Genomic DNA, 17,005 nt, shown 5'->3' with positions numbered 1-17,005 from the left:
TTTAATATATAAATATTAGGACGAGTAATATCGGAGTGGCATTGACTAAAATACAGTAAAGTAGAATACAGTATACATATGAAATGAGTAAAGCAGTATGTAAACATTATTAAAGTTACTAGTGTTCTATTATTAAAGTGACTAGTGATTCCATGTCTTTGTATATAGGGCAGCAGCCTCTAAGGTGCAGGCTTGAGTAACCGGGTGGTAGCCGGCTAGTGATGGCTATTTAACAGTTTGATGGCCTTGAGATAGAAGCTGTTTTTCAGTCTCTTTGTCCCAGCTTTGATGCACCTGTACTGACCTCGCCTTCTGGATGATATCGGGGTAAACAGGCCGTGGCTCGGGTGGTTGAGTCCTTGGTGGTTTTTTGGGGCTTCCTGTGACATTGGGTGCTGTAGGTGTCCTGGAGGGCAGGCAGTGTGCCCCCGGTGACGCGTTGGGCAGACCGCACCACCCTCTGGAGAGTCCTGCGGTTGTAGGTGGTGCAGTTGCCGTACCAGGCTGGGATAGAGCCCGACAGGATGCTTTCAATTGTGCAGCTGTAAAAGTTTGTGAGGGTCTTAGGGGCCAAGACAAATTTCTTCAGCCTCCTGAAGTTGAAGAGGCACTGTTGCGCTGATAAGCTTGGAGGGTATGATGGTGTTGAAGGCTGAGCTATAGTCAATGAACAGCATTCTTACATAAGTATTCCTCTTGTCCAGGTGGGATAGGGCAGTGTGCAGTGCAATGTCAATTGCATCATCTGTGGATCTATTGGGACAGTAAGGAAATTTAAGTGGGTCTATGGTGTCAGGTAAGGTAGACTCTGAAAGCACTTCATGATGACAGAAGTGAGAGCTATGGGGCGTTAAATGCCGGCCCTTGTGCTCAGTCTCATCTCTTCTGCCACACATCTATCAAACTGGCTCTGATCTTACATTTGGCCTCCCATCTACCCCTATGGAAACCACAGGGGCTCGTGGTAATGGCAGGAGCGGGAATGGGTGGAATGGTGTCCAATACATGTTTGAAAATCCATACTAACCCACTGTATACTACATACAGTTGAAGTCGGAAGTTTGCAAACTTAAGTTGGAGTCATTAAAACTCATTTTTCAACCACTCCAAAAATGTCTTGTTAACAAACTGTAGTTTTGGCAAGTCGGTTAGGACATCTACTTTGTGCATGACACAAGTCATTTTTCCAACAATCATTTGCAATTGTTTCACTTATAATTCACTGTATCACAATTCCAGTGGGTCAGAAGTTTACATACACTAAGTTGACTGTGCATTTAAACAGCTTGGAAAAATCCAGAAAATTGTCATGGCTTTAGAAGCTTCTGATAGGCTAATTGACATCATTTGAGTCAATTGGAGGTGTACCTGTGGCCGTATTTCAAGGCCTACCTTCAAACTCAGTGCCTCATTGCTTGACATCATGGGAAAATCAAAAGAAATCAGCCAAGACCTCAGAAAACCAATTGTAGACCTCCACAAGTCTGGTTCATCCTTGGGAGCAATGTACAAATGCCTGAAGGTACCACGTTCATTTGTACAAACAGTAGTACGCAAGTATAAACACCATGCAGCCGTCATACCGCTCAGGAAGGAGACACGTTCTGTCTCCTAGAGAGGAATGTACTTTGGTGCGAAAAGTGCTAATCAAAGGACCATGTGAAGATAACGGAGGAAACAGGTACAAAAGTATCTATATCCACAGTAAAACAAGTCCTATATCGACATAGCCTGATTGGTCGCTCAGCAAGGAAGAAGCCACTGCTCCAAAACCGGCATAAAAAAGCCAGTCTACAGTTTGCAACTGCACATGTTGAATTTTACCAACCTTTTTCGTGGTATCCAATTGTTACTAGTTACTATCTTGTCTCATTGCTACAACTCCCGTCCAGGCTCAGGAGAGACGAAGGTCAAAGGTCCTCCGAAACATAACCCAACCAAGCTGCACTGCTTCTTAGCACAGGGCGCATCCAACCCGGAAGCCAGCTGCACCAATGTGTCGGAGGAAACACTGTGCACCTGGCGACCTGGTTGGCGTGCACTGCTCCCGGCCCGCCACAGGAGTCGCTGGTGCGCGATGAGGCAAGGATATCCCTACCGGCCAAAGCAATGAATGTGTATCCCATCCTCGGACTTCGCCTGCATATTTTCCGCCATTTTCTTCATATCTGAAAAGTTATGAAGTCACGCCCATTTTCTGAAGAATTGCATTTAGGGCCCTAAAAGCACAGAAATAGCGTCTACTGCATGAATACTTCGTATTTTGGTGAATTTAGTATGCCACCTGGGAAGTTTTGGCATACTAACTATATTCATACTATGACCAATAAGCATACTAGCGAGTATGACTATTCGAACCAGCTACGGTTTCCATGCGTTTGATGCCATTACATTTTCTCCGTTCGCGCCAGTGTAACACTTAAGTCAAAAAGCAGCAAGTGTACCAAGTTCCATGCTTTCATAAAAAAGTTAACATATCACCTTCAATTTGGCAGGTATTACTTGGACTATATAATGATGTTCTCACATTGTTGATGACTTACAATGTAACAGTCTAGAATAGGCCTACACTCACGGGGACATGTTTCAGTTTGTCGGCAGTAGCCTACTAAGTGGAGCGAATGGCAGGAATTCAAATTATGGGAGTGGCACATCCCACATCCTGTGATATGGCTCAACCATAAATGGTACAATTGCATATAGTGTGACGACGTTATCGTGCATCCTTGAACAAATTTAGGAGATCCGCACTTATCAGCGTGGAAACTTCCAAAACTATTCGCTCGGCTTTGCCACGGTTCCTTCTAGCTACAAAGTAGCCTCCTCGAAGTGTGTTCATTTTGATAACAAATATCATATCTGACAGGCTGTAACAATTTTTATTTTATTAGTCGGTTTCGGCCAGTTTGGAAGTAGGCTATGCCTCTACGAGTTGTCGTGCAAGGTCCTGGACCTTGGGGATTCCGTCTAGTTGGTGGGAAAGATTTTGAACAACCCTTGACTATCTCGCGGGTAAGTGTTTCAGCGAATCTGTCACTTTTGTTACAATGTAACTGCATCTGACCTTGTCCGGTGGTGCATATACATACATTTTGCGGTTAAATTCTCATGTACCGAAAGAAAATAATCTAATTTGAAGGTGTTTCCATCACATTTAACTCTATTGATGTTTTTTTTCCCCACATGTTTTTGTTATTGAATCATATAGTTGGTGTTTTGCCAAGTGCGTTCTAGCCAACAGTGCTGTCTGCTGGTTAGAGCGCACGAATAGCCTACATTTTATTTATTTGACCTTTTATTTAACTAGGCAAGTCAGTTAAATAACAAATTCTTATTTTCAATGACGGCCTATGAACAGTTGGTTAACGGCCTGTTCAGGGGCAGAACGAAAGATTTGTACCTTGACAGCTCGGGGGTTTGAACTTGCAACCATCCGGTTACTATGTTTGTGGATGAATGAAATGTGGTATCAGTCTACTCCGTGACACCAACAGAACATAACTTTAAAGAGTTTACACAAATATTAGCGTTGTAGCTCTTACTTTGACTGTGGGAAATTACCTCACTGTCCAGCCTATTGTGCATATTGGCATTCATATTGCAATGTACAGCCTTAACCTATGGATTGTCTACTCTGACACCCACAGAAAAACTGAAGAGCTTGACATCACATCCCTTGAGACTGCAGTGTTTCTCCTAGATTTTCTTCCCCAACCTAAATAATATTTGGGTGGCAGGTAGGCTAGCAGTTAAGGTTGCTGGTTCGAATCCCTGGGCAGACTATGTGACACATCTGCCACTGTGCCATTGAGCAAGGCACTTAATCCTAATTGATCCTGTAAATCACTCTGTCTGATAAATGACTAAAATGTCAATATTTGTTCTCAACGTTGGGCACATGGTTGTCTCAGAAGTACATATTGAAGAAACACTGGCAAAGTGTATTGAGGGTTTAAGTATAAAGGACATGAACCCTTTGAAGTGTTGTAGATGTAACCAAATGAATGACAGCTATGCAAACTCTTATCTTTGACCACAAACAATATGGTTAGGTGTGTTCAAGTTTGGGGAGTAACTGATTACATGTAATCTGATTACAAAAAAGTATGATTTAATCGTTAATTTACCAGCAAAACATATTGTAATCAGATTATTGATACTTTTGAACATTTTTGATTATTTATTGTATTACTTTTGAATTCTGAAAGAATTTTGCAGAAAAATACATTATGACACCTGTTTTGTCAATGACATTCAGTATTGAAAAAATAGCGCAAATGTAATTTTTTTCTACCTGAGCAAGCAAGTCTGGCCACAAATCAGTCCACTATGATGACTCACAGGTTGACGTTTATTGGGATGAGTCTTGTTCTTGAGGCAGAACTGAGCGATTTCCACCAGATCGGTCAGTTGGAAAGTCAAAATTGGCTAAATAAAAAAAGCTTTTTGGTATCATTCTAAGGTTAGGCATTAGGGTTAGCAGTGGGGTTAGGTTTAAAAGCAGATTTTATGAATTTGTGGCTGTGCCAGCTAGTGACCACTGCAGAGCTGCCTCCAGAACAAGATTCATGAAGAAAAACGCCAAAACCAAACACGTTTGATGGATTATTTTTGTCGTCTTCAAATGCCTCTTATAGGAAAAGTAATGCAAACGTTTGGGTAATACTAAAGTAACATTTATGATTAGTATTTTGGACAGGAAACTAGTAACGGATTACATTTAGAAAATAACCTAACCTACCCAACCATGGGTGTGTTTGTGAAACAGATTCTTGCTATTTCTTAAATTTCTCATAGACATCCTTTTGAATTCTTAGTCACCATGATACTTATCATGTGTTACAAATTATTTCTGACAACTGCACCCATGTTTACCACATAACAACCTGCCATGGGACAAAGGATCCTTGTCCTCCTGAAATGTCGTAGATTAATCCCAGAATACTCCGTTCCAAATTTGATAAGTATGTTGATGCTGATGATTATGATGTACTGTATGTTTCAGGTCACTCATGGCAGTATGGCTGCACAGGCCAATCTGTGTATCGGGGATCAGATCCTGGCCGTAGATGGAGAGCCCACCGAGAACATGACTCACCTGCAGGCACAGAACAAGATCAAGGGCTGCTTAGAGGAAATGGTCCTTTCTATTGACAGGTAGGGAGTTGCATGGACATGTTGCAGTTTTCCATAGACTCAGATGGGTTTAAAAAGCACTGAGTCATGGACCAACTCAGCAAAAGTACAGAATCTTTTACACCTGATGTAGTTCTATGTAAGGGATACAGATTTCTGTGGTTCAAATTGTTGAAGGGGGAGGGAGGGCCCACCTTGGATTTGTTTAGGTCTGAGCTTAAATATTGATGTACCAACTTCATGTATGTGTTTTAAGCAATAAGGCATGAGAACCCGGGGATTATCGTGTGATATCTAACGCCTAAGAGCTGTTCTTAAACCTGAGGCAAAAGTGGGTAACAGCCTTTAGGAAATCAAATCACATTTTATTGGTCACATACACATGATTAGCAGATGTTATTTCTGATGCAGTGAAATGCTTGGGCTTCTAGGTCCGACAGTGCAGTAATATCTAACAAGTAATGAATCTAACAAATTACACAACATATAGCCAATACACACAAATCTAAGTAGGAATGAATTAAGACGAGATACAGATATGGACGAGCGATGTCAGAGCGAAATACAGTATATACATATGAGATGAGTAATACCAGATATGTAAACATTGTTAAGTGACTAGTGTTCCAATCCTTAAAGTGGCCAGTGATTTCTAGTCTATGCCTATAGGCAGCAGCCTCTAATGTGCTAGTGATGGCTGTTTAACAGTCTGATGGCCTTGTGATAGAAGCTGTTTTTCAGTCTCTCGGTCCCAGCTTTGATGCAGCTGTACGGACATCACATTCTGGATGATAACAGGGTGAACAGGCAGTGGCTCGGGTGGTTGATGTCCTTGATAATCTTTTTGGCCTTCCTGTGACATTGGGTGCTGTAGGTGTCCTGGAGGGTGGGTAGTTTGCCCCCGGTAATGCGTTGGCCAGACCGTACCACCCTCTGGAGAGCCTTGTGGTTGCGGGAGGTGCAGTTGCCGTGCCAGGCGGTGATACACTCCGACAGGATGCTTTCAATTGTGCATCTGTAAAAGTTTGAGCGTTTTGGGTGACAAGCCAAATTTCTTTAGCCTCCTGAGGATGAAGAGGCTCTGTTGCGCCTTCTTCACCACACTGTCTCTGTGTGGGTGGTCCATTTCAGTTTGTCAGTGATGTGTATGACGAGGAACTTGAAGATTTCCACCTTCTCCACTGCGGTTTTATTTATGTAGATGGGGGGGGGGGGGGGGAGTGCACCCTCTGTTACCTGAAGTCCACAATCATCTACTTTTGTTTTGTTGATGAGTGAGAGGTTGTTTTCCAGGCACCACACTCCCAGAGCCCTCGCCTCATCCCTGTAGGCTGTCTCATCATCGTTGGTAATCAACTACTACTGTTGTCATCTGTAAACTTGATGATTGAGTTGGAGGCATGCTTGGCCACGGAGTCATGGGTGAACAGGGAGTACAGGAGGGGGCTGAGCACGCAGCCTTGTTGGGGCCCCAGTGTTGAGGGTCAGTGTGGAGGTGATGTTTCCTATGTTCACCACCTGGTGGTGGCCCGTCAGGAAGTCCAGGACCCAGTTACACAGGGTGGGATTCAGACCCAGGGCCTCGAGCTTAATCATGAGCTTGGAGGGTACTAAGGTGTTGAATGCGGAGTTATAGTCAATAAACAGCATTCTTACATAGGTATTTCTCTTGTCCAGATGGGATAGGGCAGTGTGCAGATTGATGGCGATTGCGTCGTCTGTGGATATATTGGGGCGGTAAGCAAATTGAAGTGGGTCTAGGATGGCAGGTAAGGTAGAGGTGATATGATCCTTGACTAGTCTCAAAGCACTTCATGATGACAGTGGTGAGTGCTACGGGGCGATTGTCATTAAATTCAGTTACCTCTGCCTTCTTGGGGACAGGAACAATAGTGGTCGTCTTGAAGCATGTGGGGACAGCAGACTGGGATAAGGAGAGATTGAATATGCCTACTAAACTACACTGTTTATATTCTGCCATATTCCCAGTCACCTTGCCATGGTTAAATGCGGTGTTTCGTTCTTTCAGTTTTGGTGTGAATGCTACCACCTATCCACGGTTTCTGGTTAAGGTAGGTTTTAATTGTCACAGTGGGTACTACATCTTCTATACACTTCCTTATTAACTCAGTCACTGTATCCGTGTATGCGTCTAGATTATTTTCGCAAGCTACCCCGGAACATATCCCAGTCCACGTGATCAAAACAATCCTGAAGTGTGGATTCCGATAGGTCCGACCAGCGTTGAATAGTTCTTAGCACGGGTACTTCCTGTTTGAGGTTCTGCCTAATGGGAAGGGATGAACAAGATGAAGTCGTGATGAAATTTGCCGAAATGCGGGCGGGGGAGGGCCTTGTAAGCATTCGGGAAGTGCTTACAAGAGTCTTAGCAGCACGAGTAGTACAGTCGATCTGTTGATAGAACTTTGGCAGCCTAGTCCTCAAATTTGCTTAGTTAAAATCCCCAGCTACAATAAATGCAGCCTCCTGATATGTGGTTTCCAGTTTGCATAAAGTCCACAAAAGTTATTTTTAGGGCCGTCGTGGTATCGGCTTGAGGGGGGGGGGGGGGTGTAAAACGGCTGTGGCAATGACGGAGGAGAATTCTCTTGGGCGATAATATGGTCAGCATTTGATTGTGAGGTGTTCTAGGTTGGGTGAACAAAATAACTTGAGTTCCTAGAATTGCACCATGAGTCGTTAATCATGAAACATGCCCTTCTGTTTCCCGGAGAGATATTTATTCCTGTCTGCGAGATGTACAGAGAATCCTGCTGGCTTTACCGACTCCGACAGAGTATCCCGAGAGAGCCATGTTTTCATGAAACAAAGTATCTTACAGGCCCCGATGTGTCTCTGGAATGAAATTCCTACTCTAAGCTCATCAACTTTGTTATCCAAAGACTGAACATTAGCGAATAATCTACTCGGAAGCGGTGGGTGGTACATAAAAAAAAGAAAATACTGCAAAGATTCCTAGATGCTAGTTGCGATGCTGCCATCTTCATCAGCGCTATCTTCCTGGAGGGAGTCATCACACGATAATTCCCAGGTTCTCATCCCTTTATAGATGGGTTGGTTGTTTAGCGACAAATCTGATGCATGCGCTACGATGGGGCAAATCAGACTGGGTTGGCTTAAATTGTTGACAACATGTTAGTTATTTCGTCTCCCAATGTTTATTGAAAACATACATTTGCACAATGAGCATTGTCTCTCAAATACATCATTAGTCGTTGGTTAGCTAGCTAGCAAATAAAATTAAAAAAAATGGCCATATTAGCATTGACATGAAATCAGTCAAAACACTTCAAAACAAGACATGTTATAAAGAACAAGATGAAACGTTCTGAAATGAGCCACTGACGATTCCCCACAAATCAGTTTCTTGGCATTTTTGCTAGCAATCTGGCCATCCAGAATCACAAAAACATGCTGACATCTGCCCCATGGAAACGCACACATCGTTATCGTGACTTGTCAGCTAACCCATCTATTGCTTTTATAAAATGGTTGGCAACACAATAAAAAAACATGTTTTCATTAGCATTATTTGAATGAGTACATTTGTTTTATTTGATCCTTCCACCAGTTGTTCATTCTATTAATTCCATATTGCAATGCTAAACAAATCATTGGCATGTAGCTAGCTAGTAGAGGTTCAATGATGGCAGACAAGAACTTAATTAAAGATTTAATAAATGTATAAATGGGAAACAACCAGCTGATTGTCAATAAAATATTTATGGAGGATAGCTAAACTAACATTACTTCTCCTTAGCTTTAGTTGGCTAGTTATCAAGCAAACACAATCGCATTAAGCAGCTGAAATGATAGCAAAGTATGTGCGCTTCCTTTTTTTCTTACCTTCATTTCCATTATAATGATCCCGAGAAATACATTCGAGAAGAGAAGCTGTCAGTCTCGTCACGTTCGTATGCATGCAAATAAAACTTGAAACATGCTGGATAGGCACACAGCAAGAGGATTATATTAACCAAACAAAATACTAGGCAAGAAACATGGGGAAATAATGTCGAGATGCTTTTTTTCTGGGGGAGTTGGAGTTGATACTTGAAATGTAATTATGACATCATGGCATTTTGGAGTTAATTATCGTGAATAACTAACGGCTATCAACCAAACGTAGTTTTATAACATGGCATAACTCTGTTGTGAAGTGGTGCTTTCTCAAAATAGGTTATTTAGAAATGGTTGTTGTCCCATCAACACGTTTGAGGACTGCCCCGTACTCATTTTTATTATATTTTGGATATCTCTATTCATTGTCTGAATATTGTTTATTGCAGGTCTGAATACTGTGTTTGACTGTCTTTTTAGATCCGAATCTAAAATGTGGTCACCGCTCTCTTCTGAGGAAGGAAAGACCAACTCTTACAAGATGAATCTTGCATCTGAGCCGCAGGTATGTCTGCCTTACATCCTACCTCACTCAAAGATAGCATTAGGAAATTAGGCATTAAGTTGACTTATGGGTATGTCCCTGTCATTGTTTACTTCTCAACAGATTATTTCCTAGGAGACCATAGTTTTATCAGCCAAGTTCTGATGCAAGACTCAGTTCCTGCTGTACTGAATGGAAAATTGAGACCAGTGTGAATTAATGTAGGAAGCATGTGCTTTGTCAAACCTAGTGCATTTTGATCACAGAATACATAAAATAAAAAAAAATATGCATTCAAGCTGTTTTAAATGGGGTGAGTTTCCAGAATGTAATGGCCTATGTAATGGCCCACTTTATTTCTCTCTTTATTGACAACCCAGCCACACACCCCTGAGATGTGAGAGTAACGATGTGTGAGTGAATTAGCAAAACATGGCAAATAAAGCACTGGTGTGCTACAAAGCTTTCGGGTAACTCGCCCCTCTAAATAATTTCATTGGATAAGCAGTGTGATGCATTTATTTGTTGTGTGGAGCCAGTGTGCCAAATTGCCAGTTTTTTTTTCTTTTGTTATGTCTTTGTGAAAATATGCATGGAGCATGAGCTAGATTTGAAGGTATTTTGTTTTCACTGACTGCGTACGGTAATGGTGTGCTTGCATGTCACCATATTTTGTCTCGGGCGGCCCCTTGTTTACCACTATTATGATTTTGAGGGGTTACCCAAAATAACCTTTTGACAATGCTATTCTTTACCTCTAATATCCACAAATTAGTCAAGTAACTGTCATACTATTTTTATCAAGGCATGTGTGTGAGCGATGGCATTGAAAGTTGAGTTATATTTAGAATATAAAATTTTTTTCCCAGTACGCGTTACTTTCTGTATCCCCGGCTACAACTTGCAGGAGGTGAAACGCATAGGTTCCGCCCACAACAGGAGCGCCCTGCCATTCGCTGGGTTCGGCCCCAAGGTGGTAACCAATCAGTACAACAACCCTGCCGGTCTGTACTCCTCAGAGAATATCAAGGACTTCAACGCGACTGTGGATGGCGTGAAAACCATCGGCACTGCTGCTAATGAGCCCAGCACCGTGTAAGGATCTATCCCAGCTGGTTATAATAACGTCTTTTGTATTTGTCGCATGCTTCGTAAACAATTGGTGTAGACTAACAGTGAAATGCTTACGTATGGGCTCTTTCCAACAATGCAGAGAGAAAAAAAAAAGCAATAAATACACAATGAGTAAAGATAACTTTGCTATATACACGGGGTACCAGTACAGAGTCAATGTGCAGGGATACAAGGTAGATATGTAGGTAGGGATAAAGTGACTAGGCAACTGGATGGATTATAAACCGTAACGGCAACATATGTGATGAGTCAAAAGAGATTAGTGCGAAAAGGGTCAATGCTGATATTTCAGGGAGCTATTGGTTTTACCCGCTGGGTATTGTTTTTCAAGTGACATGTGTCTTACTGTCGCAGAACGTACTGCACTTTCACTTGTTAAATGCTTACGGTATGTGTTACAGTAAGTCGAACTGAACTTCAGCTGTGGCTCAAGGAAACATAGCGATGTGTGAGGCCCCATCGCCATCATCATTTGTTCGTCCTTGATTTGACTATGCTTGTGTACTATTGGACTCATTGTATTGATTGTGGCCATTTGTTTTTCAGCTCAGATCCGTCCGGTATTCTACCACCAATAGTGGCAGACTCTGAGGTCTACAAAATGCTGCAGGAAAACCAAGAGGCTGATGAGCCTCCTCGACAGTCAGCTTCATTCAAAGTGCTGCAGGATATTCTGGAGTCAGGTACTTATTCACACACACATGCAGCTGATATTTTACACCGAGTGTCCAAAACATTAAGGACACCTGCTCTTTCCATGACAGACTGACCAGGTGAATCCAGTTGTAAGCTATGATCCCTTATTGATGTCACTTAAATCCACCAATCAGTGTAGATGAAGGGGAGAAGACAAGATAAAAAATGATTTTTAAGCCTTGAAACACTGGATAGTTTGTGCCATTCAGAGAGGGTGAAGGGGCAAAACAAAATATTTAAGTGCCTTTTAAACAAGGTATGGTAGTAAGTGCCAGGCGCACCGGTTTGCGCCAAGAATTGCAACGCTGGTGAATTTTTCACACCGTTCCCGGTGTGTATCAAGCATGGTCCACCACCCACAGGACATCCAGCCAACCTGACACAACTGTGGGATGCATTGGAGTCAACATGGTCCAGCATCCCAGTGTAATGCTTTCGATGCCTTGTAGAGTCCATGCCCAAACAAATTGAGGCTGTTCTGAGGGAAAAGGGGGATTGCATGTGCATTTGGAAAGTATTCAGACTCCTTGACTTTTTCCACATTTGGTTACGTTACAGCCTTATTCTAAAATGGTTTGAATAGTCGTCGTCCCCCCCCCCCCCCCCCATCAATCATTGCACAATACCCCATAATGACAAACAAAATAACTGAAATCATATTTACATAAGTAATCAGACCCTTTACTCAGTAAAGCACCTTTGGCAGCGAATACAGCCTCAAGTCTTCTTGGGTATGACGCTACAAGCTTGTCACACCTGTATTTGGAGAGTATCTCCCATTTTCTCTGCAGATCCTCTCAAGCTCTCAGGTTGGATGGGGAGCGCCGCTACACAGCTATTTTCAGGTCTTTCCAGAGACGTTTGATCTCGTTCAAGTCCAGGCTCTGGCTGGGCCACTCAAGGACATTCAGAGACTTGTCCTGAAGCCACTCCTGCATTGTATTGGCTATGTGCTTAGGGTTGTTGTCCTGTTGGAATGTGAACCTTGCCCCAATCTGAGGTCCTGAGCACTTTGGAGCAGGTTTTCAAGGATCTGTTATTATTTTGCTCTGTTCATCCCCATAGCATGATGCTGCCACCACCATGCTGCACCGTAGGCATAGTATTGGCCAGGTGATGAGCGGTGCCTGGTTTCCTCCAGATGTGACGCTTGGTATTCAGGCCAAAGAGTTCAATCTTGGTTTCATCAGACCAGAGAATCTTCTTTCTTAAAAGAGCTTTTGTCATATTTTACAGGGTTTTCCAAATATTTAATGGCAGTGTTGTGGCTTAACAAAACATGATAATGTGTGTCTTCTCTTGATTGCAGATCCTGATAAGACCTCTGGTTTTAAGAGTGTGAAAGCGCCTGCCACAAAAATTGGTTCAACAGTGAGACATGCAGACAAGTTACCAATCTGTGACAAATGTGGATCAGGGATTGTGTAAGCATAACGTATGATTAGTCAAACAATCGTGATCTCATGATAATGTTGTAAACTTTTCATTTTGCTCACAGTGATTTGACGAGGAGTTCAAAGATCAGCACTCCTACTCTAAGATGCTTTTTGAACACAGGCCCTGGGCTCTACTTTCGGCTGGCGTGAAGCCCGCATAATTGTCAAACACAGGCTCCTTTGCAATTTCGTCCTGTTAAAGCCGGCGCTCTTCTAGTTTCAATCGCTAGCGCCAGGATGGGTCATTTACCTGTGTTACATACTTGCTTGCGCTGTGGTGGGCATATCTGAGGTGTGTCCTTAAAAACGTGTGCCAAAGTGCCAATTTCAGTATGCACTGGTGGGATATTTCAGACCAACTGAAAGCTGATCTTAGCGGTAACGCATTTAGTTATTGCATGGATGTTGACAGCGGAAGCACGGCCTATCCAGCAGTGATGCATAATGCACATGGAACGAGAGATTTAGTGCCCGTAAACCTCGTATTTAGAAACATGACTTGTTTAGTCCCCATTTCAATGGATTAAAAAAACAAGCAAAGCCTCCTCTCTTCTCAAGAAGGGCTGTTGCCCAATGCATTCGCCAAGACGGTTGATAATGGGTTTGGCTTGTGAGACCCCTTTTGAAATAAATCTTAATCATCAAAGCTTTATTAAAAGCTCAAGTTTGGCAGCAACAAAACAGTGAGTGGACATCTTCGGTGACTCTCGAATTTAGATACATGTGTTATTTTCCTGTAGGTAAGGGTGGTAGGCTACACTTACCCTACTTTAATGAAGGCTGGTTCAAGCCAATTTCAATGTTGACTGTCAACACCAAGCAAACACTGGATGATTTTTTAAATTGTATTATTACTGTTGCGATCACTCGTTAATGTAGCCTATGCCATTTATTAAACTGTAGTATCATCCACAGTGGACTAGGACAAGACTATTCCATGCCCCCAGCAGAATTGGAGTTGATGACCGTGCAAAGACTGTCAATAACCTACCGAACTTGAGATGAACAAATGCAGTATTAAGCCATGGAGTGCCTTGATAGGCCAGTGAGTGGCCAAGCCCTTGTCACACCTACAACTTGTTTATTCATCAAAACCCAGCACTTTCACTCTAGCGCCAGCTATTGCGCTTCCAATACCGGCTGTGAAAATAGCAAAAATATTTCTGACACACCCCCGAACCTATATCGCTACCACCAGTACTTAGACCGACAGTGATTAGATTTACCATTGTGTTAGGTTTGTTAAAATAGAGCTCCCTGTCGCATACGCTGCGTTTACACAGGCAGCCAATTCTGATTTATTGGCATATTTGATATTTTCTTTCCCCAAATGTGTAAACAGCAAAAACCACATGGAATCTGATCTTTTGCGTTGCGATTTATTCCACATTCAATGTGGTTCTCAAACCTGATGCAATTCCTTCGTTTCATATGCGACCTCAATCTGAATGCTCAGATCAGATTTTTTTTTGTTGTTGCTCTGAAGTGGTTTTTTTTGCACATGATCTGCCGTTAATAGGGATACCTCCCTTTTTTTTCAATTTTTGCCTAAAATGACATACCCACATATAACTAATATCTGTAGCTCAGACCCTGAAGCAAGGATATGCATATTCTTGGTGACATTTGAAAGGAAACACTTTGAAGTGGAAATGTGAATTGAAGGTAATCAAATCAAATGTATTTGTCACATACACATGGTTAGCAGATGTTAATGCGAGTGTAGCGAAATGCTTGTGCTTCTAGTTCCGACCATGCAGTAATAACCAACGAGTAATCTAACCTAACAATTCCAAAACTACTACCTTATACACACAAGTGTAAAGGGATAAAGAATATGTACATAAAAATATATGTAAACACACTGCATTGATAACGGTAACAGATTGGCCACTTGGTTAAGTCACTTATAACATCAGGTTACAGGACATTCATTCTATCATGTAAGCATGGTGATAGTCACAACAGGTTTGTGCCTTTGTCTCGTGGGTTTTATAACAAACAATAATGATGGATGGGATACAGGAATTAGTTCAACCATTTATCTGAACGCGCTCATCTCTACACCTCCAAGCCCCATGATGCTCTGCGGCACAACCTCAATACACCACATATCCCATCCTACTTCAACACCCACACCAGTAGATATCCACTTTTTAGAGCTGAAAGACGATGGCCAGAGCTTACCCATGATGTTGCACAACGACTTAAGTCGAGTCATTGTTTTAGTCAAAGTATGATATATTTGGACTTGAAGTGACATCTGAACTTCCCACTTCATGCAAATCTGTGTGAATGTGGTGTCTTCCTATGATATGACATTATCATTTTTAAAGAATGTATACATTTTCAACCCAGATGTCATTTCAGGGCTGGATTTTATTTGAATGTTATCACCCCTCAGCATGGTATTGTTTATTAATGCACAAATATCATACCCCCAAGACATGCTAACCTCTCACCACTACAATAACAGTAGAGGTTAGCATTGTTTGGGGTGTGTGATATTTCTAACTTTCTCACTCATTATTCACGATTCATTCAGGATTATCTGTAATAATGGAGGTATCCACATTAATGTAGAAGTGTTTAGAAACATATTATTCTTATTTACAATAAAAGTGACTCCAGAATGACACAATACATTATTTACCATTCATTTCTTTGGGCACAAAATAATCTGAAACACAACCAAAACAAACAGCAAATGCAACCAACAAATGTGTAGTGTCAAAAGCTTAATATAGTCATTGTGTGCTATGAATATGGGACCAAATACTTAACTTTTTCCTACTCTAATACACATAAGCAAATTTGGTCCAATAAAATGGGGGAGATGGATCTAAGTACAAAAAGTTCTATAATTTCTAAACGGTTTACCCGATAGTTCACCCGAAATGGATGGAAAACACCCTCAAATGAAAGCTGACAGTCTGAACTTTAACCTCATAGTCATTGTATAATTTAAAATCCAAAGTGCTGGAGTACAAAGCCAAAACAACAACAAAAAAGTGTAATTGTCCCAATACTTTTTGAGCTCACTGTGATCTCACGTGGTGTTTCGGAAACTTTAAAAAACTTTATATATGAGTTGTGCCTGTTGTCATAGAGATAGAGGACTCATCGTGGATATAATCCATTTTAGCATGGAAGTTGCCATTGAGGGCTTCAACCATTTAAAAAAAGCCAACTGGGTGGGGATTCCTATGAGTTGGGAGCAATCAGCCAAAAAAGAAAAAGAAAATTCGACAGACAGCCAGTCTCAGAAGGGGGACTTGAAGAGGAGACTGCAAAGTCCAGTTACTGCTGCTCTCTTTGTTCTGAGTGTTTGCAGTGCTAGTGTTTTTAGCTCATCTGTGTGTCTCACATATTATGTGCCCGGTATGATATAGCAAGAAAACATTCTGAACAGATAATGACAACAGTAGCTGTAGATGATGTAATGAAAAGTTGGAGGGTGATTGGTGATGGAGGACATCAGGTGGATCCATGTCTGGGTGTTGGGTAGAACCCCTAGGTCCTGAAGAACAGGAGCAGAGTTAAAGGGAACAGGGTAGGAGACAGAGACGCAAACAAGCAAACACACTTTACTGTGAGAGAGTTTGATGGATTAGTGCAGTGTTATAAATGGGAGGTATGTACTTTTCAACCCTTTTGGAAGGTATAGCCTACCTCAAGCTGGCCCCCCTCTGACTCAGAGCACAGAGAATCAGACTGATCTGAACTCACTGGTTCTGGTGAACGGACGGGTTACCTCCTGGGGGGGCTCGGACAGTCGATGGTCCAAAAGTCATTTGGAGAGGAAAATTGAAGAGGTACATTTTTATAACCTTAGCGTAACTCCCATTTCTTGCTTCCTCAGATGTCAACCAAAGCTTAACTTACTTTGTCTACTGGGCTTCACTGATGTGTAAGGCCTCAGAGCTTCCAGTGGTCGACCCGTATCTGTGTCATACAGTATGCAGGTTTTCATAATTGTAAGGATACTGACACAAACACACATTCTATAATATTGAACCCTGCTGTGGTCAAATAAAGAAACCATTACAAAACAACTTATCAGGGCATAATTTGAATTGGGACACTTACTGATCATGTTCCATAGTGAAACAACTTTGATGGGCTTCAACTCCGACTTCACAGTCTTCGCCATCTTAAACTTCTGGCAGGCTAGACAGGGTACTGACCTTTAAGCAAA

At 42.0% G+C, this 17,005-nt stretch overlaps 1 protein-coding gene across 1 annotated transcript; it reads left to right on the top strand.

The window, feature by feature from the left end:
* Positions 1 to 2,919: 2,919 nt before the first annotated feature.
* On the top strand, positions 2,920 to 15,564 carry LOC139381560 (PDZ and LIM domain protein 1-like). The gene is made up of 7 exons (XM_071125195.1): positions 2,920 to 3,012; positions 5,006 to 5,157; positions 9,478 to 9,562; positions 10,449 to 10,636; positions 11,222 to 11,358; positions 12,681 to 12,795; positions 13,723 to 15,564. Exons 1-7 carry the CDS (start codon positions 2,920 to 2,922, stop codon positions 13,805 to 13,807), a joined length of 855 nt encoding a protein of 284 aa, XP_070981296.1. The 3' UTR covers positions 13,808 to 15,564.
* The last annotated feature ends 1,441 nt before the right edge of the window (positions 15,565 to 17,005 follow it).

The sequence above is a fragment of the Oncorhynchus clarkii genome, chromosome 23 (genome assembly GCF_045791955.1).
Source record: "Oncorhynchus clarkii lewisi isolate Uvic-CL-2024 chromosome 23, UVic_Ocla_1.0, whole genome shotgun sequence".
NCBI lineage: Eukaryota > Metazoa > Chordata > Actinopteri > Salmoniformes > Salmonidae > Oncorhynchus > Oncorhynchus clarkii.
Note: the sequence above shows the minus strand (reverse complement) of the source record. Positions and strands in the feature narration are given on the sequence as shown.

What these genes read in the sequence shown, in the direction of transcription:
- LOC139381560 (XM_071125195.1), top strand. Translation starts at nt 2,920, where the DNA reads ATGCCTCTACGAGTTGTCGTGCAAGGTCCTGGACCTTGGGGATTCCGT. An exon ending in AACCCTTGACTATCTCGCGG is followed by an intron (nt 3,013 to 5,005) that starts GTAAGTGTTTCA and finishes TGTATGTTTCAG; the next exon opens with GTCACTCATGGCAGTATGGC. An exon ending in GCTAATGAGCCCAGCACCGT is followed by an intron (nt 10,637 to 11,221) that starts GTAAGGATCTAT and finishes TTTGTTTTTCAG; the next exon opens with CTCAGATCCGTCCGGTATTC.